Source organism: Nomascus leucogenys, chromosome 19 (genome assembly GCF_006542625.1).
Source record: "Nomascus leucogenys isolate Asia chromosome 19, Asia_NLE_v1, whole genome shotgun sequence".
NCBI classification, from domain to species: Eukaryota; Metazoa; Chordata; class Mammalia; order Primates; family Hylobatidae; genus Nomascus; species Nomascus leucogenys.
This window is the reverse complement of record NC_044399.1, coordinates 63,884,678-63,911,195: the sequence shown is the minus strand read 5'-3', so window position 1 is coordinate 63,911,195 and position 26,518 is coordinate 63,884,678. Positions and strand designations below refer to the sequence as shown.

The 26,518-nt window shown below is 40.0% G+C and overlaps 1 protein-coding gene and 1 long non-coding RNA gene across 2 annotated transcripts in view; one reads left to right on the top strand and one right to left on the bottom strand.

Moving 5' to 3' along the window:
* Positions 1-10,452, bottom strand: part of LOC115831516 — a 76,856-nt gene extending 66,404 nt beyond the window's left edge. Inside the window, exon 1 of the long non-coding RNA XR_004027010.1 lies at positions 10,270-10,452. This is a non-coding gene — a long non-coding RNA (uncharacterized LOC115831516). The remainder of the gene's footprint in view (positions 1-10,269) is intronic.
* Positions 10,453-10,493: 41 nt separating this feature from the next.
* Positions 10,494-26,518, top strand: part of LOC100586480 (protoheme IX farnesyltransferase, mitochondrial) — a 142,515-nt gene continuing 126,490 nt past the window's right edge. Inside the window, exons 1-3 of the mRNA XM_030799997.1 lie at positions 10,494-10,645; positions 15,366-15,499; positions 17,765-18,086. Coding sequence (XP_030655857.1) covers positions 10,603-10,645; positions 15,366-15,499; positions 17,765-18,086 — 499 coding nt within the window. The 5' untranslated portion in view covers positions 10,494-10,602. The remainder of the gene's footprint in view (positions 10,646-15,365; positions 15,500-17,764; positions 18,087-26,518) is intronic.

Below are 26,518 nucleotides of genomic sequence, written 5' to 3'. Positions count from 1 at the left end.
TGGCCAGGGCAATCAGGCAGGAGAAGGAAATAAAGGGTATTCAATTAGGAAAAGAGGAAGTCAAACTGTCCCTGTTTGCAGATGACATGATTGTATATCTAGAAAACCCCATTGTCTCAGCCCAAAATCTCCTCAAGCTGATAAGCAACTTCAGCAAAGTCTCAGGATACAAAATCAATGTACAAAAATCACAAGCCAATCTTGTACACCAATCACAGACAAACAGAGAGCCAAACCATGAGTGAACTCCCATTCACAATTGCCTCAAAGAGAATAAAATCCATAGGAATCCAACTTACAAGGGATGCGAAGGACCTCTTCAAGAAGAACTACAAACCACTGCTCAATGAAATAAAAGAGGATACAAACAAATGGAAGAACATTCCATGCTCATGGGTTGGAAGAACCAATATCATGAAAATGGCCATGCTGCCCAAGGTAATTTATACATTCAATGCCATCCCCATCAAGCTACCAATGACTTTCTTCACAGAATTGGAAAAAACTACTTTAAAGTTCATATGAAACCAAAAAAGAGCCCGCATCGCCAAATCAATCCTAAGCCAAAAGAACAAAGCTGGAGGCATCACGCTACCTGACTTCAAACTATACTACAAGGCTACAGTAACCAAAACAGCATGGTACTGGTACCAAAACAGAGACATAGATCAATGGAACAGAACAGAGCCCTCAGAAATAATGCCACATATCTACAACTATCTGATCTTTGACAAACCTGACAAAAACAAGAAATGGGGAAAGGATTCCCTATTTAATAAATGGTGCTGGGAAAACTGGCTAGCCATATGTAGAAAGCTGAAACTGGATCCCTTCCTTACACCTTATACAAAAATTAATTCAAGATGGATTAAAGACTTACATGTTAGACCTAAAACCATAAAAACCCTAGAAGAAAACCTAGGCAATACCATTCAGGACATAGGCATGGGCAAGGACTTCATGTCTAAAACATCAAAAGCAATGGCAACAAAAGCCAAAATTGACAAATGGGATCTAATTAAACTAAAGAGCTTCTGCACAGTAAAAGAAACTACCATCAGAGTGAACAGGCAACCTACAAAATGGGAGAAAATTTTCACAACCTACTCATCTGACAAAGGGCTAATATCCAGAATCTACAGTGAACTCAAACAAATTTACAAGAAAAAAACAAACAACCCTATCAAAAAGTGGGCAAAGGACATGAACAGACACTTCTCAAAAGAAGACATTTATGCAGCCAAAAAACACATGAAAAAATGCTCATCATCACTGGCCATCAGAGAAATGCAAATCAAAACCACAATGAGATACCATCTCACACCAGTTAGAATGACCATCATTAAAAAGTCAGGAAACAACAGGTGCTGGAGAGGATGTGGAGAAATAGGAACACTTTTACACTGTTGGTGGGACTGTAAACTAGTTCAACCATTGTGGAAGTCAGTGTGGCGATTCCTCAGGGATCTAGAACTAGAAATACCATTTGACCCAGCCATCCCATTACTGGGTATATACCCAAAGGACTATAAATCATGCTGCTATAAAGACACATGCACACGTATGTTTATTGCGGCACTATTCACAATAGCAAAGACTTGGAACCAACCCAAATGTCTAACAACGATAGACTGGATTAAGAAAATGTGGCACATATACACCATGGAATACTATGCAGCCATAAAAAATGATGAGTTCATGTTCTTTGTAGGGACATGGATGAAACTGGAAACCATCATTCTCAGTAAACTATCGCAAGGACAAAAAACCAAACACCGCATGTTCTCACTCATAGGTGGGAATTGAACAATGAGAACACATGGACACAGGAAGGGGAACATCACACTGTTGTGGGGTGGGGGGAGGGGGGAGGGACTGTCGTGGGGGGGGGGGAGCGGGGAGGGACAGCATTAGGAGATATACCTAATGCTAAATGACGAGTTAATGGGTGCAGCACACCAACATGGCACAAGGATACATATGTAACAAACCTGCACATTGTGCACATGTACCCTAAAACTTAAAGTATAATAATAATAAAAAGGGCAAAATAGAAGAAAAATGCCAACCGCAGAGAGATTCAGTGAAATTATAAAATGTTTTTCCAGAAATAAATCATTTGTATCTATGTTTAAAAAAAAAAAAAAGAAATCAGACATTCTGACCTCATCAGAGGAGTTGGACACAGAGCAAATTGCAAGAAACAAGGCAGGAAACAAATCTGCACAAAATTTCTCTTATTTTTGCATTATTTAAACCATTGCGGATTTAAGTCATATTAGAAACAGCCACCATATTCGAATCTGTTTTTTGTTAAATGTGATTTCCTTTTTGGACAGCTGACATGATTCTAGTTGTCTCTCCATGTCACCTGTCCTCAGCAAGCCTTGATGCCAGGTTGCTCACTCCTTGTCTCACTCCTTGAATGCATCATCCAGGATGCAATGAACAGACAACTAAACAGTAGCTTAAGCATCATAATACGCCTGTAGCCATCAGTCTGCAGACAGATGTTCCTGACTTGGTATAGTGGCTCAACAATTTCCTCAAGAAGCTGGGCTCTATTTTTTTCTGCTTTGCCTTCCTTGGCATGTCTACTTGTCCTCATGCTTGTCACCTCATCATTGCAAGATAGCTGCCTCAGTTCCAGCAATTACATCCACAGTCTTGCATCCTGAGTATAACAGAAAAAAGGCAGAAAGAACACCTCCCTTTGCATGCCCAGCTCTTTCAATGGTAAACAAAATTATCCACCAAAACCTTACCAGCCAGTCTCTCCTTATATCTCTTTAGCCAGAACTGAGAAACATAGCCATCACTGTCTGTAAGAAACTCTGGAAATGTGACCGAGAGTACTCCGATAAACTTAAAGCAATCATGATTCATCTCCTGGCATATTGCTTCCCTTAACAAAATAAAGGTCTGTTTATTTAAAAGGGAGAACACCATGGCAGTGAATAGAATTTGTTATAGTGCATTTCCCTCCAATTTTTTCCTTTTTCTGAGTCCAGTACTGCACTTTTCAGTTTTGGTATCCCAAAACTCATGTGTGGAATCGAGCCCTGGGGAGTAAAGATGGAAAAGGGTGGCTAGCAGGTTACATGTTGTAACCTGAGGTGTAATGTCTGATTGGAGTGATCTCAGACTAGGATCCTAGCCTGATGTTATCAGTCACTTCAGAGGAACTATTAAGAGATCTTAGGAACTGATTTAAGTTACTCAATCTCAGAGGTGACTGACTGTAAACTCTAATCTGTACACTTAGAGTGGAACATCTACTCAGATAACTCCCATCAGTTATCTGCCCTGGCTCCAAAGCTACCCTTCCATATTGTGCCGAGAGCTGGCAGAATGCAAGCCACATTCCTGCAAACCACAATCTCTGCCAATGAGGCCTTAGTAATGCTGCAAGACTGGGCCAAGGAGGACTTGCTCCTTCTATTGCTTCCTGTCTGCCTGCAATTCCTATGAGCACCACTCCAAAGCTTCTAGAATTCTCAGCAGCAGCTTAGCCCCATTTGCAGCTTTCCCAACACATAAAGAACCAGCTCAATCAGCTCCTGCTCAGTGACAAGAGCACCAGGGGTGCAGTGCCCCTCCTTAACAGCCTGAGTTTCCACGCCTCTAAGTTTCTAAATTGTAATAATTCCAACTTCTTCCTTTTGCTTCCACAGCCACAGAGGTGGTAGCTGCTTCTTAGTTACCAATACCCTAACTTTATTTTTGCCCTTTGGATTACCCAGTTAACAACTTTATACCACATTAACCTTTCTTTAGATTAAATTCTTTCAAATAATTGGTGTGATTTCTGTCTCCCGACTGGACCCTAGCTAATTCAGTAGTGTTATGTCATGAATGGATAGTCAAATGAAGAAATCTTAAAATATTCTATGCTTCCCCACACTGGGGTTACTTACTGTAGTTACAGGACCTTCACAAAGCCTCCAATGGAAGACAAGGCCAGAGAGAGGCCATTGTTTATTACCACATTAAGGTTCTGGCCCCATACGCTTATGTGGAAGCCCTAACTTTGGTGAGCAGGGTTAGATCTGGTGGGTCTGACAAGGAAGGGCCTGAGCACCCTCCTTTTCCCTGGGCCTCTTTCAAAGCAGAAGACCCATCTCAAGCAAGAGACATACTCAGACTCGTCTCGTCATCACCTTCCCAATGTGATGGGACTAGGAGAAGAACTATCAAGGATGACGGGTAGGGGCGGGGGTTTATTTTGAGAGAGAAAAACCGAAAGGCCAGGAAAATCCAGAGACGGACTCCAAAGAGAGGATGTCAAGTGAAAACCCAGATGTTCATCCCTTTTCATCCTCTCTCCAAAAGCCTAACTCTCAGCAGCATGCTCATTAATATCCTTGTTCTTAACCTATCCATATTAGCATTCCTTTCTGGGGATGAGGGGCACCCTTATCCTAGAGAACTCTAACTAGGGTCTGGTGAACAAATTTTGAGATGCTAGCATGGTGAACAAGAACAAGGTAAGTTGGTCTTTAGGAATATTTCCATGAAGTAAGGAAGTTCCCATTTTCCACATCACAGATCTTGTGTCTGACAAATTGGGACCAATTGTCCGGCTCATGGTACCCTCATTCCTAAACAGCATAGGAGGCACATAAAAATTCTTATTTATTTTTAAATTTTGCTTTCTCTAGATTCATCAAATTGCTTCATTTTGATGAATAAACTTCATCAAATTGCTTTATTACAATAAATTTTTGAACATTATGACCCCTAAATTTTCCTTTTGAAAACACATATTTAAAAAACTATTAACATTTTCTCGTCATTGCTTGCTTATTAAAGCATATGGCGAGTCATTTAATAGCAACAGCTATCGCTTTTGACCTGACTATGAGTTAGGCACATGAGCTCATTAACTTTACTATTAATCTATATTCGCATTAATGGTATATTGTTTGAATTAAGCAGTACCACAGGGGGGCAGAAAACCCAACACCATGTTAACAAGTCAAAAAGTTTATTTGTCTCTCATGAAACCAGTCCAGGACTGGTACAGCAGTTCCACAAGCAGTAGAGACCCAAGCTCTGCCTATTTTATTGCTGTGCTGTCTTCAACACATGGCTGGTACCTCATTATTAAGAACTCTTGGAAATTAAACACATTGCCTACTCTTGAATCCCACTGTTGAGAATCAGTTGCAAAGTCACACCCAGCTGCAAGGGAGGCTGGGAAATGCCTTTATTCTGGACAGTTACATCTTCCACTCTTTATAAGGAGGGAAGAGGTGTAGATGATGAGCAGTCTGTCCAACATGAGGACCTTTGATCTCCTTGAGTAGCTCTTCCTAATTTAAAAACAGGTTTATTGGTAGATAATCCATATTCTATACAATTTGCTTATTTAAAGTGTACAATGAAATGATTTTTAACATATTCAGAGTTGTGCAACTATCACTAAAATCAATTTTAGAACATTTTCATCCTCCTCCATCCTAAATAAACCCTGCACCCATAAGCAGCCACTTCTCTTTTACCTCTACCCACTTTCCCAGCCATAGGCAACCACTAACCTATTTTCTGTCTCTATGGATTTGACTACTTTGGACATTTCATATAAATGAAACCATCCAATGTGTGGTCTTTGGTGACCAGCTTCTTAAACTTGGTATGTTTTTGTGGTTCATACATATCATGGCATGCATTGGTACTTCATTTTCATTTTATGGCCAAATATTCCACTGTATGGATATACAACATTTTATTTATACATTAATCAGTTGATGGACACTTGGGTTGTAGCCACTTTTCGGCAATTATGAATAATACTGCTATGAATATTCATATATAAATTTTTGTGTGGATGTATGCTTTTATTTGTCTTGAGTCTATTCCTGGGAGAGGAACTGCTGGATCATACAGGTCCATGTTTAACTTACTAAGGAATAGCTAAACTGTTTTCTAAAGTGACTACATCATTTTATATCCCCATCAGCAATCTATGAGGGTTCCAGTTTCTCCATATCCTTGTCAACACTTGTTATTATTTGACTCTCTGATTACAGCCATCCAAGTGGATGTGAAATGATATCTCATTGTAGGTTTGCTTTGCATTTCCCTAATGACTAATGATGTTAAGGGTTTTTTTCCCTCATGCTTCTTGGCATTTGTAAGTCTGCTTGGGAGAAAGTCTATTCGAATCATTTGCCTACCCTTAGGTTTTGAAATCTATTTTGTTTTCAAATACATAGTTCTGTGTCAACTGGTTACATCCTGCATACTAGGTTGGGATTTTTTTCTCCCTTTAGCTCCTAGAGAAAGCTGGGTCTTTATCTATTGTGACATCAGAAAGGCTCAGAAAAAGTTAGCATTTACTTCGAAGTCATGTGATATGGTGTAAATTGCAGATTTTATTCAGTACATGTAGACTTTCTGAGAAGAAATCCTATTCGAAAGCAAAGGAGCAGCCAACCTACAGGACAAGATGGGACTACAGTATAGGTTAGTTTCCATTTTCTAGGTTCTCAAGCTTTTTAAATATTAATTTTAAGAAACAAGGTACAAAGCTTTACAAATACTATTTAAAAATATATAAGCAGGCTGAGCACAGAGGCTTATGCCTATAATCACTGCACTTTGAAAGGCTGAGGCAGAAGGATCGCTTAAGCCCAGGAGTTCAAGATCAGCCAGGGCAACACAGTGAGACCCCTGTCTCTACAAAAAATCTAAAACTTAGCCAGGCATGCTGGTATGTGCTTATAGTTCCAGTTACTTAGGAGGCTGAAGCAGGAGGATTAACTGAGCCTAGGAGGTTGAGGCTGCAGTGAGCTATGATCACACCACTGTACTCCCACACGGGTGACAGAGGGGGACCCTGTCTCAAAAAAAAAAAAAAAAAAAAAACCACACACACAAAAAAGAAAAAAACGTAAGTGGTAATGACCACATTAACACACAATTGAATGATATAACTCAACTTTCTGTAATTATGGAATAATATATATAATGCTTTTAGCTAAAAATAATGCTTTCAATTATTTACATCTATTTACTATTTTAGTTTAAAAAGTAATGCTTTTGATTCCTTCTATCTCTTTCCACAAGTAATACTGAACATAGCCTCTGAAATATATTTTGCTTGAAATGTGAAATTCAAAGTCAAATAAATACTATATCTAATTGTGAAGCCCTACACTATTTCACTAATGAAGATGCTACAGGTAGACTGAGGGACAAAAAAAAGACAACATAATGAAATGGAAAAAATGCTGACTTGGATGTCTAGAGTCAATGTTCTATCACAGAGTAAATCACTTAACCTCTCTGGACCTGGGTTTACAAATCTAGAAATGAAAAGGTAGAGAGCTATATGGATTTCTGAGGCCTATCTCTAAAAGTCCTATTTCCCGTTTTAATGGTATTTCATAAAATGGGTTGTGTTCAAAATGCTTGGAAAGCTGTGGGTCAAACAGTTGTGATACTCTTTCAGTTACTCATCCAAAATCTATTCCCCGCTTCTTCCTTGGTTGAACGTTAATTTGATTTGAGACAGCAATATGGCTAGGTCCACAGTGATGAATTGAGACTGGCCTAATGTAATCATTGCAACCCTGTTTTCAGCTTTCCTTGCTTCCCTTGCAGCTACTCATGGCCAAGTCAATGTATATGGCTATGGAACCCTCTTCATTCCAGAAGTATCTCCAAAGGATTACTTTTCTGGAGAGTATGATGGCCTAGGCTAACTTTACTATAAATAGTAGATAGAGAAGTGCATTTCCTGGCCAGTAAAGCCAGAATGTGTTATCTCTCAGGCATTTCTTCCATAAAACATTTACTTTTTTTTTTTTTTTTTTTTTTTTTTTGAGACAGAGTCTTGCTTTGTCACCCAGGCTGGAGTGCAGGGGCACGATCTCAGCTCGCTGCAACCTCCGCCTCCTGGGTTCAAGCAATTCTCCTGCCTCAGCCTCCAGAGTAGCTGGGATTACAGGCGCCCACCACCACGGCCAGCTAAGTTTTGTATTTTCAGTAGAGACAGGGTTTCACCATGGATGGTCTCGAACCCCTGATCTCAGGTGATCTGCCCACCTTGGCCTCCCAAAGTGCTGGGACTACAGGCATGAGCCACCATGCCTGGCCTCTAATTTCTACAAATAAATAAAAACCTATGCATTCATTTGTGTACTTGGCCTTACCTTGTGCCCATTTTTGGAAAGAAATTTAAAACAAAGGAAATATCTGTTGGTCAAGAAGGTGCATGTCTATTAAACCCCTTGCCTATCATAAGCCTAGAGAACTTGGGAATTAGTGAAACATAACATTCATGTTAATCAACCTTTTAGACATGGCTGTGTTGTGAAGTGAAAGCTGGAATCCAGTATTCTCAGTTCTGTGTATCATTATCACCAGTGGTGCTTTAAAGAGAAAATTACAGGTCTCTCTACATCTATCATACACCTCTTCAGATTCAACAGGTCTAGAGGTGGCTTAGACATCTGTAATTTTTTAAAGTCCTACATTTGATTCTGATAGGCTGCCAAGGTGAAAAACACTTAAGTTTTATAAATCACAGAAGCTATGACTCTTCAAGATGGTTAGGTGAGTAAGGCCTTATGGCATGGTGAAAATAACACTCTCACGGGTTTCAGGGACTCAGGTCTTGGTTCTGGCACTCAACAGCTAGGTGACTTTGAGCGGATTACTTAAAACTCTTTGGGCCTTAATGTGCCAGACTTAGGATAACTTTTGCTCTAGTTTTAAACAAGTGTTTATAAAAGCACATGGAAAATTATAAAGAGTTCAAAAACTTTTAACATAGTACTTAATGCTATTTTCCTCTTTATGGAGTGTGCTTTCCCTTTCTTCTATGCTGTAAAACTCTTTTTTTTTTTTTTTTTTACTTTAAGTTCTAGGGTACATGGGCCCAATGTGCAGGTTTGTTACATATGTATACATGTGCCATGTTGGTGTACTGTACCCATTAACTCGTCATGTACATTAGGTATATCTCCTAATGCTATCCCTCCCCCCTCCCCCCCTCCCACGACAGGCCCGGTGTGTGATGTTCCCCTTCCTGTGTCCAAGTGTTCTCATTGTGTGTGCTGTAAAAATCTTCCTGTTCTTAGATCTCTGAAGCCTTCCTTAAACCAACTGCACAGAAATGTTACCTCATCAGGGTTTCTGCAGCACTTTGTATACTACCCCTATCACACTGATAGTGACAATCGACAACCTCTTGTCCCCTCACTGGTCTAGTGTAAGCTCCTACAGAATAGGGCGGGCGGGTGTCTTAAGCTCTTCAGCGTCCCCTGTGCCTAGCAATGTTAGTTGAACGGCTATCCTCTCATCATTGAAAACACAGAAAGAAATTGCCTTTTTAGAACCCAATTACCTATTTTTTCTCTTCTTTTTCAAAAGCGGAATCTTTTCTCAAATCTACTTTTTACTTGTGGAACCCCAATCTGAAAAGAAGATTGAGGGGTTGGGGGATGCTGAGAACTGCCCCCGTAATCACAACACTTATGATAACACAGGTAATAATCCATTAGGGCCTGTACCTAGTAGGTGCCTGGCTACCCATGACACACATTTATCTAATTCTCTCAACCACTTATAAAAGATGTACTATTATTACCCCATTGTATTGCTAGATAACTGAGGTTCTGAGGACTTAGGATATTTGCTCAAACAAAGTCACAAGGCCAGAACTGGAATACGGATTTCACTCCAGAGCACCAAATCTGAACCTCTACATGCAATCTGGAGATATCTGGATGATTCAGTTCCTTTAGTGTGGCTCAGAAACAAGTAACACGGAGGTTCCTCTGGGCTCCCATTTGATAGAGACTATGGTAAAGTGTGATTCATCAGACGTGGAGGTGGAAGCATCGCCACGAGAACCATTTCCTCATGATGCTCCTGTCACCGGGAAGTGTCCTAATTTTAACTTTATTTTTATTTTAAAATTTATTTTTAGAGACAGGGTCTCACTGTGTCGCCCAGGCTGCAGTGCAGTGGGCGCAATCACTGCAGCCTCGACCTCCCAGGCTCAAGCGATACTCCCGCCTCAGCCTCCTGAGTAGCTGAGACCACAGGCAGGCGCCACCACACCTGCCTAATTTTACATTTTTTGTAGAGGCGGGGTCTCGCTTTGTTGCCCAGGCTGGTCTCGAGCTCCCAGGATCAAGCGATCCTCCCGCCTCGGTCTCCCTAAGCACTGGGATTGCAGGCGTGAGCCACAGCGCCCGCCCGCTATAACTTTAAATTGCCCGGGAGGACTCTGCAGCCCAGCCCTGCCCACCTCACCCGGTCACCGGAGGATGCCTGTCAACTTCTGGGAGCTGCAAGCGCGGGCCGGCCAGTCGTCCACGCGCGGCTTTTTCTTCAGGACAACGGAGGCACACCGTGCTTTGCGGTTCCCCGAACTCCCTCAGGCCTCAGACCTGTCAGCCCGCCGCACTCCAGCCAGTCCATTCCGACCACCTCCAGCCTTCGCGCTCTCCTTTCGGAGCCCGCCCGCCGGAAGTGACGGCCCGGAACTACGCCCACAGGGGGGCGGGGAAGGAAGATGGCGGCTCCCAGCGTCCCGTGAGGAGAGAGGACACGGGTATCCCGGGGAGCGGCCCAGACTCGTAAATTATGGCCGCATCTCCGCACGCTCTCTCCTCACGCCTCCTGACAGGTACTGTACCCGCCTTGGGAACGACCTTGGGAGAAATTCTTATTGCCACGTGCGAGACCGTGGTTCCGGCTGGCTGCAACCTTGGGGAGCCCTTGGCGAGGTTGGCCGGCCACCGGTGTGGTGGGGGAAATGACCTCTGGAGTAGCTTGGAGTGAAGAGGCCACGGAGCTAGGGTCCAGTCTTGCACTGTAGCTTTGGTGGTCCACACCGCCTCCTCCATCCGGCTTCTGCGGAAGAGCGGTGTCTTCGTGCTGCTTTAGGTTTTGAGATAGCGGAAGCTGGAGGAGAGGGCAGAGCATAGTAGAACCTTGGGGTTCCACAGCCCTCCTTATCAGAGCCTCAGCTTCTAGCCACTGGCTTGCAATGACAAGGAAAGTACTTTGCTTCCACTCAGAAGGCTTGTTCCAATATAAAGAGTCATGATGACAACGGTGATAATAATGACAGTTGCAGACAGCGGACTGTAGTCCCCATCAGACTTTTGTCTTTGTACCGCCAGAGTGGTCTTTAATATCCTTTCACTCGAAGGAACTAGTGACAAATGTATATTGGAGCTGGAATGTTCTTCCTTGACTCTTGGTAATGTCTCATCTCAATGTCACCTTTTCAGAGAGGCCTTTATAGAGACCACCCTATAATAAACTAGGGCCCCCTACTTCTTTCTTTTCACATCATTCCATTTATTTCTTTCATTATGGTTAGCACAGTCTATACTTGTTTATTTACATACTCGTTTATTATTTGTTTTTCCCAACTAGAATACAAACCTTGTCATAGCAGGGACAGTGTCCATCTCTGGTTTACCTCTGTGTTTCCAGTGCCCAGAAGAGTACTTAGTGTACACTGTTTGCTCCCAATAGTTATTTGTGGATGGATGCAACTTGTCCCCATGGAGATATTAAACAGGACGTTAGATGATTAACTAATGGTTGTGTGAGGAATGTGATGCCGGTGGTGTATATTAGAAGCCAGATAAGAGACGCCAGGGACTGCCTTTTGATCACATCCCAGAAACTTTTTTCAGTTGTCACCTACCACACACAAGCTCTCTGCACCATCTGGTGATGTTGACACTGTGACTCCATGAAATTGCGTTCTTCGTTCTTTTTCATAATGTTATTTTATGGCTGTCTTCTGGTCTGTGTGATCCCGGGGCAATTCATTTGACTTTTCTGGAATTGAGTTTACTCATCTATGAAATGACATAATTGAAGTAGGTGATCTCAAAGGTCCTGTTTGGTTTGTAAAGTGGAGAGGTAGAATAGATGAAACAGGATTGGCTAGGGTCTGGTAATTGTTGAAGCTTGGGGATAAGTAATGGGGGCTCATGGTACTCTTCTGCTTTTGCACATGGCTGTGATTTTCCATAATGAACAGTTGTTGTTTGTTGTTTTTTAAAGTCCTGTGATTCTTTTTTGAATCACTTCTTTGTTACCTTCTACCATCCCTGACTGGGAATGTTCTTTGATCCTGATCCTGGGCACTCATTCTCAGAGAACTCATCCTTTTCTAGTGCTTGAAATATCTCTTCCGTATGGAGGTTTTTCCAGCATGCATCCTTCAGATTAGCTGTTTTTCTGCCTTTCCATTCTATATTGTCAGCTATAGGACAATTCTGCTTGACTACTGTGAATTCCCCAGTTCCAGTAGGTGGGCTGCATATGGCCCACATGGTTTGTTGCTGCATCAGTCTTTGCAGTGGTGGTATAGAAGGCATTAATAGACAGCTTACTCCCTGAAGCTGTGAACATAATTGCCAAAAACTCTGCTAGTAAGTGGTCTGTATAACTTCCTATGATCCACTTGGAAGATCTACCAGGAGAGCTTGATGGGAAAGCAGCACGGTGGGATGAGGTGGCAGAGAGGGTAAACTGGGACAGTGTTAGTGATCGAGTAGTATCATGCCTGATTTTGCTTCTAAAAGTTCTAAGTATTTTATAGCCATTTAAAAACTGTCATCACTGCCTTTGCGCAGTGGCTTACACCTGTAATCCCAGAACTTTGGGAGGCCAAGGCGGGTGGACCACTTGAGGTCAGGAGTTCAAGACCAGCCTGGCCAACATGGTGAAATGCCCTCTCTACTAAAAATAAAAAAATAAAAAAAAAATTAGCCAAGTGCAATGGCATGCGCCTGAAATCCCAGTTACTCGGGAGGCTGAGGCAGGGGAATAGCTTGAACCCAGGAGGCAGAGGTTGTAGTGAGCCAAGATCATGCCACTGCACTCCAGCCTGGGTGACAGAGGGAGACTCCATCTCAAAAAAATAAAAAAATAAAAATAAAAAATGTCAGCATGTTTTAGCTACTTGTCTCCTTACCTAATTTTAAACATCCTAAAATCAGGAGCCAGTGTTGATGGTGAATAATAGATATGGTCTTATGCTTCCAGAATTTTAATGTATCTATTATAATCTTTGTGTATCTTCAAACTTACATTTGTTTACACAAGGCTGAAATGTCTTTCAGTTTCTAGGCACTGATTCATAGAAATGTGACGTGTTTCAGCTAAATGAAATGTCAGTTTCCTAGCTGTTTTTTCTTACTACCATTCTGTAAAATCTCAGTTTGACCCACTTAATCTTTTTTTTTTTTTTTTGAGATGGAGTTTTACTCTTGTTGTCCAGGCTGGAGTGCAATGGCACAATCTCAGCTCACTGCAACCTCCGCCTCCGGGTTCAAGCAATTCTCCTGCTTCAGCCTCCTGAGTAGCTGGGATTACAGGCGCATGCACCACCATGGCCAGCTAAGTTTTGTATTTTTAGTAGAGACAGGGTTTCACCATGTTGGCCAGGATGGTCTGGAACTCCTGATCTCAGGTGATCCGCCCATCTTGGCCTCCCAAGTAGCTAGAATTTTTCAAGTGCCACCATGCCTGCCTAATCTTTTTGTTTAGTAGAGATGGGGTTTCATCATGTTGGTCAGGCTGGTCTCGAACTCCTGACCTCAGGTAATCCACCCACTTAATCATGAGAGTTATTTACCAAGGTGGTTCCAAGGCAAACACATTTTCATGTTTATGGAAAACAAGCATGTCGTAATTAACTCAGGTTTGAGACTATAATTTCTTTTTTTTTTTTCTTTTTTTTTGAGACGGAGTCTCGCTCTGCAAGCTCCGAGACTGTAATTTCAATGAAGAAGCGATTTATCTCCAGTCTAAGAAAATTGTGATGTATTTCTCGGGGTTGTGATAATTCTCCTTTCCACAGTCCAGGTGTGCTGTGTGGGCTATGTAGTCATCAAACATTATTTCCTTTTTATATAAAAGTGCTCTGCTAGCTGTTGTACAAAGGTGGTGAGGAAAGGAGAATTCTTGCCATCAAGGAAGTAAAAAATTAGATGATGGGAACAATTTGCATGAAGAAGCATTACACAACATGGCATAAAGTGATAGAGCAGTTGAAAAAGACAGAAAATTTGACAGAGAGTGGCGTGCGAACAAGGAAATGATAGAAACAGATGAACAAATGTGAAATGTGTGGTGTTTTTAGTGGAGGGTCATGGGCAATGTTGCTTTGGTGGGTTGTGTGAGTAATATGTATTCAGGGCTGCAGGAAGAAAACTGTTGCCTCTGGGAATGTGGATTGGAGAGGAAAGGAAGTATTGAAGGCAGGCGCGTCCTGGCTTGAATGCTATCATTACCACAATCCGAATGTAAGATGATAAATGTAAGATGATCAGTAAAAATGGAAAGAAGTGGACAGGTCTGACCTATGTTTCAGAGTAGATTGGACTTGACGATTGTTAGTTGATAACAGGAGAGTTCAAGATGTTCCTGAAGTTTTAAATAAGTAATGGTTTTATGTGCAATAGGGAACAGAGTAGAGATTGGTTGAGAATAAAACGCTCTTAAAGACATTTTGCAATCCATCCATATAGAGATACCAAGAGAGGAGATGGAAATAGGCCCGATGACTCTAGAAATGGTTTGAAGATCAGAAATTATCCTATAATTACATTTGCTCAGGGACAATATTTAATGTTCAGAAAGAGGGAACATGACTACCTTAAGGTGGCATACATAGCAAGAATAGACACCATCTGCAACTGAGAAATAGAATGCAGAGAACCAGGAACACTTAGTGTCATGGAAGCCATCGGGAGAATCTGTGGTGTTGTATGGCTTGTCGGAGGCTTGAATTGGATGAGGACCAAGGCAGAGAAGCATTGGATTTGTTGATACTTGAGAGAAGTTTCAGTAGAATGACTAAAAGCCAAATTTAGATACAACAAAAATAGCTTATTCCTAACTAGATTGATATAGTCATACTTTATTGAGAACTGTTTCTTCTTCCTTTTTGTTGTCTTACCCTACATAGTTAAAATATTAACCTGAAATCTATATATTTCAATTTATTGTCATTTATTAAGAAAAATTATGCTTTTTACTTTCTACTTTTGAAAAATTGACTGAGCGGGTTGTTTTATATTTTCTTAAAAAGATCTGTAGCATGGTCATTTCAGCATTCAATGTAATAAAGCATAGTGATCCTGAAATGAAAATTTTCCCTGGCCCTTCTGAAGACCTACACTGACTTAAACAATGAGTAGGGCTGGTAAATTGCATTTATTCACAAATCTGGATTAGATTATTTCAAAGCTCTGTCCCATCACACAGTGTAGCGCTTACCTTAGTGGCTGGCTTTGCTTCTGGGGAGGTGTAGTCATCATTTGATAAGAAGTATGAATCATTTAACCTTTCTTCCACTTCTCTCTCTATTATAGGTTGCGTAGGAGGCTGTGTCTGGTATCTTGAAAGAAGAACTATACAGGACTCCCCTCACAAGTTCTTACATCTTCTCAGGAATGTTAATAAGCAGTGGATTACATTTCAGCACTTTAGCTTCCTCAAACGCATGGTATGTTTAGAAGACCATTCTTACTCTGTTACTTCTGCCTTTATTTTTCTCTGTTGAGGGAATTTCAGAAATTCTTATTTAATAAAAGTTTTAAGAAATGCTGTTTGAAAAGAACTTTTATTTAGTGTCCTTAAATTTATCCAAATCTCTTGTTTTGATTATTCTTGACCGAAACCAGAATAATTCTGGTGTTTGAGGTTAAAAGTATGATCCTGAACTTATTGATTAAGTTTAGAGAAAGACTGAAAACTTGTGGCATATTTCGACCTGGCCAAAATTGAGAAAAGCTGAACTGTTGTGATACATCTTTTAAAATTCTTTGGAGTTCTGTGACTACATCAGTAATAGAGAAATAATTGCTTTAACAGTGTGACCCTCTCATTTTCTTAAATCAGCAGTACATTTAAAAGTCTTTTTTAGCAGTTGCACTTCTGAGTAAATTCAAACGATTCGACAGTTTTTATAATTTTCTAGCATTTTATAATAGACATTGATAACATACATCAATCCATGTTGACTCCATGAATTTGTGGGCAATATGGAACTTACTGTTAATTGCCAGGAAGGCCATTTGCATTTTCTCAGATGGGAAAGGGTAATAGAATGGCAAAATGATAGCTGAAAACTCATAGTGCCAGCCTGAAAGAACGGCAGACTTATAATTTAAAGTCCTATTTTACATTTCTCTCATCTTTAACTTAAAACTTTAAATTAAAATCTTAATAAAACTCAATATGTTGATAAGAGATTTAAATTTCTAGAAATGTTCAGGCTTTTTAAGTTGGGGGTCAAGGATAATGGTGGATATTTAGATGAGAAATTCAAATATGTGTAATGCCCTTTTTCATGTAAATGGAACTCTTCATTCATGAGTTTATAGTTCCTTAAGACTAATGTATGTAATTTCAAATCTTTGTGATGTAATGGAAAAGGCACTTAACTAGTTATCAGCATAGGTGACTCCACTCCCAGGCCTACCTATAGCTGGTTGTTGGCTGTTGATATGTCAGTTTATTTCTGAGGCTTAGTTTCCTTATCTGTAAGTTAAAGAGAGAGAAAGAGAGGAGATACTAATAATGATCTATCTTCTTTGACAACTGTTTAGAAGATTAAATGAGATATATATTACATAAAACTGTAAAGTACTTCACAAATATTAGTAGTAGTTATTAATTTTACTAGTAAGTGGTAGAGACTGTCTGACTCTACAGCCCACATTCTGTCTTCATCCTGCCCTGCTATAAAATCATTCAGCCAGCTGGATGCGGTGGCTCATACCTGTAATCCCAGCACTTTGGGAGGCCGAGGTGGGCGGATCACGAAGTCAGGAGATCGAGACCATCCTGGCTAACACGGTGAAACCCTATCCCTACTAAAAATTAAAGAAAATTAGCCAGGCGTGGTGGCGGGTGCCTGTAGTCCCAACTACTTCGGAGGCTGAGGCAGGAGAATGGCGTGAACCTGGGAGGCAGAGCTTGCAGTGAGCCAAGATCGCGCCCCTGCACTCCAGCCTGGGCAACAGAGTGAGACTTTGTCTCAAAAAAAAAAATCATTCAGCCCTGGATTATGCCCTACCACTGAGCCCCTCCCTATGCTGTTTGCCTGAGAATATGAAAAATCAACAGGTTGACTTGGGCTCTTTTTTGTCTTTTTTTTTTTTTTTGTGAGACAGGGTCTCACTGTGTCGTTCAGGCTGGAGTACAACGATACAATCACAGCTCAATCTCCTATGCTCAAACAGTACTGCCTCAGCCTCCCAAGTAGCTGGGACTGTGGGCATATGCCACCATGACCCACTAATTTTTTTTTGTTTGTTTTTGTAGAGACGTTACCTGTGTTGTCCAGGCTCGTCTCATACTCCTAGGCTCGAGGATCCTGGGATTACAGTCATGAGCCAGTGTGCCCGGCTGGGCCCTTGATTATTGAAAACTTTTTTATTGTATTTGGAATGTTAAGCCTCCAGGGAAAATTCTGGAGGAGATGAATAACAAGTAATTTTTCTTTCAAGGAACGTATATTTCTAGGCTTTTCTAAACTACAGAAATTGAAAACCATTACTGAGGCCTAAATTTTATTCTCCATATCTCTTAGTGTAGTGATTTCCGTATAGCACTCTATAAATACATTGCCAAATTAACAGATATTAAAGCTGTGGGAAAAGCTTTCAAATAATATAAAAGCTGGACTGATTGAAGATGTTGCTAAACAACCATTTGAGAGCATTTGGGGTCTTGGTTTTATAGTAATGTGTGCTTTTTTGTTTAGTATGTCACACAGCTGAACAGAAGACACAACCAGCAAGTAAGACCCAAGCCAGAACCAGTAGCATCTCCTTTCCTTGAAAAAACATCTTCAGGTCAAGCCAAAGCAGAAATATATGAGATGAGACCTCTTTCACCGCCCAGCCTATCTTTGTCCAGAAAGCCAAATGAAAAGGAATTGATAGAACTAGAGCCAGCCTCAGTAATTGAAGACTCAATAGATGCAGGGAAAGAGACAAAAGAGGAAAAGCGGTGGAAAGAGATGAAGCTGCAAGTGTATGATTTGCCAGGAATTTTGGCTCGACTATCCAAAATCAAACTCACAGGTACTTTGTTTTTCTGATATACTTACTTATTTGAAACTTTATTTTTAGTGAAACAAAAAGCTAATTTTATTTACCACCCGAAAAGAATAATTTGGAACTGCAGGTCCTGTCTTAGTATTTTTCCTCTCTTCAATTTAACTGGGATTTGAAATTAAATTTTCTGAATTCTATTTACACAGAATTGTAAATAGTATTGCATTGTAAGTATTGTACTGAAAATAGTAACCCTTTCCTTTGCAATTAAAGTTGAATGTTTATCCTGCTTATTTCCTTGTCTTTAGTGTTTTTACATGTACGGTAAAAATGCATAAGATAATAAGTTTTGTCGACTTGAGTTCTGGAATGGGAAGAATTGCACTGCTGGGCTTGATATGAATCCACAGTGGCCACTCAATCTCCCAGTTCACTTCTGTGTTTTGCTTCTTGTAGAGCCTCTGGGGTTGTCACAGGTCTGTGGGGATGTAGGGTGAATTTTTCCTGAAAGGAGACTTGGAACCAGATTTTGTTTTTTAACCTAATTCTAGCATCCTGTGCCAAATTGTACTGCCATAATTAAGTGATTTGGTTGTCACAGTCATCCTGTAAGTCAGGCAGAGCATCATTATTATCCTATCATATAGCCAAGCTTTGACTTAGCTTATTCTGGGCTAACCCTCTTTAGAAGATATGTTTTGGGTCATGCTGCAACTTGGGGGAGACCTGGTTTATTCTTCTTAAATGAGAATAAAGAGACTGAATAAAATGTGTGAATAGTAAGAGTAAGCAAGGCCTCTTTGAGGACAGAAAGTGATACATAATGTTGGAGTCAGATGAAAAGATGAGACAGGGAGGCTTTTGAGAGCAGAGAAGGATCAGGGAAAGAGTGATTTTTTTGTTGTTGTTGTTTGTTTTGTTTTTTAAAAGAGACTTGAGCCTGAAATTCAAGGCAAAAGGAGGTAACTAAACAACTTCTCTCCCTAGTGACCAGCTTTACTTAAAGAAAGTTGTTTTTGAAGAAATGATGAATAGACACAGGGGGTTTGGTGAAGGAGCTAAAAAGTCTTAGTAAGACCTGCGTAATGTAACTCTAAAACAGTGAGATGAATTCTGTGTGATAAGCTTGAAAACATGTCTCAGTGGTTTATGGTCACTAAGCAACGAATCAGCATGTTTCTAAAGAAACTCTCTTTTGTCATTTACACAAGTGGCCTGAGTGTCATGCTGCTGACAAGTTAAGAATGACTATAGATAAGTTATGCTTATAAGGCTGCCACCCCAAAAATGAGGGCTCTCAGCCCATAAGCATCAGATGTGGCCTGTGTCAACAGCAGGAGCTTCGTGTGTGCCATCACTTAGCACGTCCACCCTGCAGATTAGCTCTCATCTCTTATCGTCCCATTTCTGTCAGTTACAGCATTCTTCGTTTCCTTCAGAGGAGAAACCTTAGAACCAGTCTTCTTCACTTTTTGCTCTCCGCTCTCCCCTTCATCTTGAGTCTAATTTCTGTCATCAACAGAATCTTTTGTAAGCCGTATGACATTTGCTTTCCCATCCTCATTTCTGAAGCTGCCATCCTAGTTTACATTGGAAACACGGGAAGCTGTTGGTTTTGGCAGCAGCTCCTAACTGTTCTTTCTTTTGTTCTCCGCCCTGCTTACCCTGCAGTTCATGCTGCCCAGCGTTGCCAAACTAACTTTCCCAAAATATTGCTTTCGATTTTCCTAACTTATACGAGTCTATAGTTTCTCCATATTATCTTCTGTCTCAACCCTGCTTAGTGTTAAAGGAACACTGTAACCTGGAATGATCAAACTGTTCCTCAGAATCAACCTATTTTCCCTTTCCCTGTCCCTCTACCCTACCATTTAGGCCAGTCCTTCCACCCCACCATACTTGTCCCCCCTGCCTCCTTGGGAAACTGGTCTGCCTGTCTTATATCCAGTCAGATCCTTTTAAGGCCTCTGTTAATCCTGTTCTTGGCCCCAGTCTCCCTTTTCAAAACTTGGAATATAGCTTTGAAGTCAAGCACACTTGAGTTCAGATCTTGGCTCTGACATTTATTAGCCAGTGAGACTTTGGGCAGTTCCTTAACTTTATTGAGATAATTTCCACATCTGTAAAGTAGGAATAATAATAGATTAAGAATTAAATCAAATAATTAATGCATATAAAGCATCCAACAGCATGCTTGACACATGGGAGACACTGCATGTTTCCAAATAAGTATAGGTAAACATTTGATTGTCTGCTTAATGTGTATTATATTTCCCCTAAGTTTGTTTTTGCCTGTGGAGGGGCTTGAAGTAAATGAATATTTACTCGGCAGGGAAGATGAGAAGGAGAATTTTAAGTAGAGGGAAGAGTCTTTGCAAAAGCAAAGGAGTCTCAGTTATCCTGGCACATTCAAAAAGCTACATTGTGACCATGAGTAGCAGTAATATGACCTGAGTATCATATAGGAGAGGTGCTTATTAAGATTGAAGAGTTAGGCAGCGGTCATGTTGTCATATTGGCATGTATATCAGGCTAAAGAGTTAGATCATAGCCATGGAAAGTCCTGGAAGCTTCTTTGGAGGGATATGATCACTTTGTGTTTTGTCTTATTTACGTTTTAAGTATTTTAAAATTTCTATTAAATTAGTATAGGCTTATTATAAAAAGAATTCAAATAATACAGAAGCATATATTTTGAACTAAGAAAGTATCCTTTCCCACCATTCTAGATAAAAACGCCTGTGTGAAATGTTGCCTTCTCTATATAGACACATATGCAGATAGAGCTATCGTTGTACATTTTCTTCAACAGAAATAGGATCATTTTATATATATATATGTATGTATGTATGTATGTATACACACACACAGTTTTGCAACTTGCCATTTTCTTATGACAGTATAGTTTTCACTGACAATATTCACTGCATATTATTCCATTGTATGGATCTGCCATTATTAACTAGTCTTCTGCAGGTAAACATTTGTGATATTTCCAGATTTTTTACTATTAAAAGCAACTCTGTTATTAACTTTTATGTATATGTCTTTGTATACTCATGTGAGTCTGCCTTTAGGATCAGTACTTAGAAATGTAATAGCTAGCTTTAAACTTTTAAATCTTTGATGGAACAACAAATTTGTTTCTGAAAAGATAGTATAATTTACCCTTCCCCTCAACAGCATTTGGGAATTCGACTTTCATTTTTTTTGAGATGGAGTCTCACTCTGTTGCCCAGGCTGGAGTCCAGTGGCGAGATCTCAGCTCACTGCAAGCCCCGCCTCCCGGGTTCACGTCATTCTCCTGCCTCAGCCTTCTGAGTAGCTGAGACCACAGGCACCTGCCAGCACGCCCAGCTAATTTTTTGTATTTTTAATAGAGACGGGGTTTCACCACGTTAGCCAGGATGGTCTCGATCTCCTAACCTCATGATCCACCCACCTCGGCCTCCCAAAGTGCTGGGATTACAGGCGTGAGCCACCGCACCCGGCCAGCATTTGGGAATTAGACTTTCTCTGTAGAGTCCACTCCTGCATAAGCAGTCTTTACCAGTTTTGCCAACTGGATAATTGAAAAAGATTTTGTGTGAGTTTTCATTATTTACATTTTGGTAAGGTTTAGCATCTTTTTTCTATTTTGATCATTTGTGTTTTTTCTTCTGTTATTTAGCTCTTATATCCTTGGTCATTCCTTAGTGACTTTTTAGAATTCTTTGTAAATAAAGAAAATTAGCATTTTATACATCATATTCTTTACAAATATTTTTTCTCGTTTTGTCCTTTTCTTTTTTTGTGGTATTTTGTTGTTTTGTTTTGTTTTGTTTTGCCCCATGGAGATTTTTGACTTTTATGTATTTGTTTTTTTCATGCCTAGAAAGGTTTCATCACCCTGTGGTTACAGAAACATTCACTCATGTTTTCTTCTGATGCTTTTATATTTTTGCATATTCTCTAATGCTTTGAAACCATCTGGATTATATTTCAGTGGAAGGAATAGGCTTGATTAAGAAAACTGCTGTGGTAGTACTATAGAGCAAGGATCACCTGTTTTTGTAAATGAAGTTTTATTGGAACACAACCACGCCCACTTGTTCTGAGCATATTATCATGCCGCAGTGACAGAGTTAATTGCAACAGAAACCTTGTGGCCTGGGAAGCCTGAAATGTTTACTGTCTGGCGTTTACAGAAAAAGTTTGCTGACCTTCTGTCGGAGAGCACAGACTAGTGAGAGGCAAGAATGATGGCAGACAAATAGTGGTGGTCAACTGAGAAACGACTTGGGCCTGAACTGAGGCTGTGGTGGGGAAAGAGAACAAGGGAGAGAGAGAGAAAGAGAGATAGACATATAGAGAGAAACATTGAGGAAATCGAATGGGTAGGACCTTAGCTAGATGAAGTGGATTGCTAAGGAGACATAAAATAAGAGCTGAGAGCACGGAGCTGCAGAGAGTTTGAATACCTTGAGGTGAGGCAGGTATTTTCCAGCTCTGTGGGCCCTTTTGTCATTTGTTATTCTAGGCTCTATCCTGTTCTCTGAGAGTCAGATTCTAGAGTCACATTCCCTGCATTCAAATCCTGGCTTTGGCTAGCTGACTGACCTTGTGCAAGTTTTATAATTTCACTAGCCTCAGTTTACCCATCTGTAAACTATGGATAATAATAGTACTTCCTTCATAGGGTTGTTCTGAGTAATAAGTGAGTTAACATTTGCAAATGACGTACAAGTGCCTAGTACATGTCAAAAGCTATACACATATTTCTTAAAAAATGAATTTAATACCTGGCTGCCCCCACTGGCATTTGGATTTGCTGCCCCTGCTCTAGACACAATTATGGGCTTCTGGAATGAAAAACTAGATGAATGGTGGTGTTGAGACTTAAGAGTGTAAATATGGAAGAAAGAAAAGGTTTAAAGAAAACGTGATGAGTTCAATTTTGGACAAGTGGAATTTGAGTTGCTACTGGCACATCCAGGTGGAGAGGCCCAGTGGGGCAGGGGGCTGTGAAAGGCAAGAGCTCAGAGAGAACGTTAGGCTGGAAGAACCAGGAGTCTTCAGCATGGAGCTGGCAGTGAGGTCACAGTAGTAAATGATGTTACCAAGGATCAGTGTGTAGAGTGATCATGCTAATGGTCACCAGAACTTTGGGGTATATCCCCTTTTAAGGATTGGGTAAGGTATATAATGGACCCAGAAAGGAAATAAATGGTCAGAGGGAGGAAGACCGGAAAAGACCCTGTCACAGAAGCCAAAAGAATAGAACCTGTTCATAAAGGGAAGTGATCTGGACTGGATGTCAAATGCTGGAGATCTCCTGAGAAGCCTGGCTGGTGAGAGTTATTTTATTTGCCAGTTAGGAAGTCAGTGTTGACTGGTTACTAAATCAGAGAATAGTGATTGCTGTGTCTTCTTAGACTCTTAAATGAGCTGCTTTAAATAATTCATTTTAAAATAATTTTAAGTTTATTATAATGCTTGTTTCATTAGGAACACAGGAAAATAGGATAACTAGTTTAAGATCAACTTTTTTCTTGGCCACATCTTCCATTCCTTCATACTGGCTATTGTATTATTTCTCCCTTTATGTAGCTTATATGGTTATATATCTGAATTTTCATTCCAGATGCAGGGTTTGATATCTAAAACATAGTGTCTGAAATCTCAAGAAATTAACTAATTAATTATTTAATAGTGCATACTGTGATGTATAGTGTGCATGAACTCGTTGGCTTCCAAATGTCAGCATGGTAATGTGCCGTCATGGTGTGCTTGTTAAAACAGTGATTCCTGGCCACTGTTTCCAGTGATTCACATTCCCTTAGGGCTGGGACAGGACTCAGAGATCTGCATGTTTGACGAGGACACCAGATGATTCTGATGCAGGTGGTCCTAGACCACACTTCGAGAAAGCAAAGTAGGTGTTAGGTAGGCAGCGAGTACTAGTCCCAGACCGAGTGGTCTGATTGGATGTGGAGAGAACTCACCTAGTAGAGAGCCAGCGGAGCCGGTCACTACCACTGGCAGCAGGAAAAGCCGACTGGGCAAAATCTGGACCACACAAGAGAGGCATGCAAAGCAAGACGGATGCACCACAGAAAAGGGGAGCAGCCTCACCTACACACACAGATGGAAAGGTCCCAGGGCAGTAAGTTTCCCTTGTATTATTTTATATATTCCACGCCCCAGGTTTCTGGATGAACTAATTGAATTTAAGTCATTTCCTTCTGCTTATTCCATTTAAAGAAGCAGCACCCTTTGGGTGACCCCTACCCTCTTATCTGACTTTTTACCTCTCTATTTAGTTTATTACTTGAAGTCACATGTGTCTTGGAGTCAGCAGGATTTTTATTTAAGAAAATACCTGATATCTGTCAATTGATTTCTTTTGGACTCTTAACATCTCACACAATTCATTTATAGCTAATGATAGCCGAGACAGAAATATCTGGGAGTCAGCAATCACCTTCATAGAACTAGCCTTTCTTTCTTTGCCTCCTTTTGTTTATAGCTGTAATATACGGAGGATAATTAACTGTAGAATAAGTGAAGGGCCAGATAGTGCTCATGCTTATATTTCATCTGTGGGATAGTGGGTAGCAGCAGCCTGATGCCTTGGCGTTTAGGCCAGGATATGAGCCAAATGTTTGCTGGTGCTAATGCCATTTAAAAAATTTTTTTTTTTTAAATGAAGGGAAGTAAGACTTAGATTATAAAAAAGGAATAATGTGTCACCCTTGAGTTTCTCTTGCCAACTGAGCTATTTACAATATGTTTTTGGAGTTTGTTGCATGGACCACACTGGGGTAAAGAAATTTTATTTGGATTAGGATCATAAGAGGCTTTGGTGACTCAACTGAGTTTTATACTTAATATAGGTTAGTAAAAAGCAGAACTTTTTTCCCAAGTAACATCTGTGCTGAAAAGCTGCAACACGTTTTTTGAGACCAGAACACTGAAATAGATTATTTATTGGAACCAATAGATTATGCTGTTGATGGAACTGATGTGAAGTATGGTCTATAAATGTGTAAATTCTTTTCTCCTAGAGCCTAGAATGCTGTTTTTTATTAAAAGAAAAAAGTAGAAATGGAGGATACACGTTTGTTTTAGATCACTTGTATAGTTTAAGAAGTAGCTTACTGTAATCTTCACTTATTAAATATTTGTATTGAGGGGTTTTTAGCATTCACTCAATATGAATTGAGTGAATTACTTTGATTTCTTGAATTTTACTTTATTTTTTTAAATAAGTACCTTAATAATGATATACTTACTAAATGTTACAGTATTATTTTTAATTATATCACTAGTATTTATTTTTAGAAAAAATAGAAAATACAGATAAGCAAAAAGAGAAGATTGAAATCCTTCTATAATTTCACTATCTCAAGGTAAAACCATTTTGAATATTTTGGTATATTCTCTTCCAGAAATTTTTTCTATGCATCTCATATATTTTTGCTTTATAAACAAATATACGATCATAGTGTAAATGCATTCTGTGATTGAAAAAAATTAATATTCTGCTTATGTCTTTTTGTGTATCAACATGTTTAACCTGTTTTTAGTGACTTTTAAAATTTAAAAGTAACGTTTCTTAAAACACAAACACATAATATACAGAAAGTCCCTTCGGGCCATGCAATAACCAGGCTTTTTATTTTTTTTGAGAAAAAGTTTCGCTCTTGTCACCCAGTCTGGAGTGCAGTGGCATGATCTCAGCTCACTGCAACCTCCGCCTCCCTGGTTCAAGCCATTCTCTTGCCTCAGCCTCCTGAATAGCTAGGATTATAGGTGCCTGCCACCACGCCCAGCTAATTTTTGTATTTTTAGTAGAGTCAGTGTTTCACCATGTTGGCCAGGCTGGTCTTGAACTCCTGACCTCAGGTGATCCACCTGCCTCAGCCTCCCAAAGTTCTGGGATTACAGGCATGAGTCACCGCACTCGGCCAATAAGCAGGCTTTTTGCATACAGTTTTTTAGCCTTTATCTGTTCATAGTCTGTGTTTTAATGTTAGCAGTACAGCCTCTGGAGTCAGACTGGCTGGGTTGGAATCCCTGGGCTACAATTTATTGGCTTTGTGATTACAGGCACATTTTTTTTCAAGTCTCTAAGCCTTGGTTTACTTGTCTGTAAAATGGGGATGATCCTCCCAGAAAGGATTATTGTGATAATTATAAGCAATAATGTAAGCAAATGATTCACTGCCATATTCAGTAAATGTTCAAGAAAGGTTAGTTATTATTACATTAGTGCATAGATAGTTTCTATTTTGTTTTATAAAAATGGGGTTATATTACATGTTTTGTTTAGTTATTTGCTTTCTTCCCTAATTGGTATATCTTCTTCATTCTTCCTCATCAATACAATTAAATCTACCTTCTTTTTTTAAAGGTCGATAGTATTCCATAGTATAGATAGATTTAGTTTATTGAACCATTTCTTTATTAGAGGACAT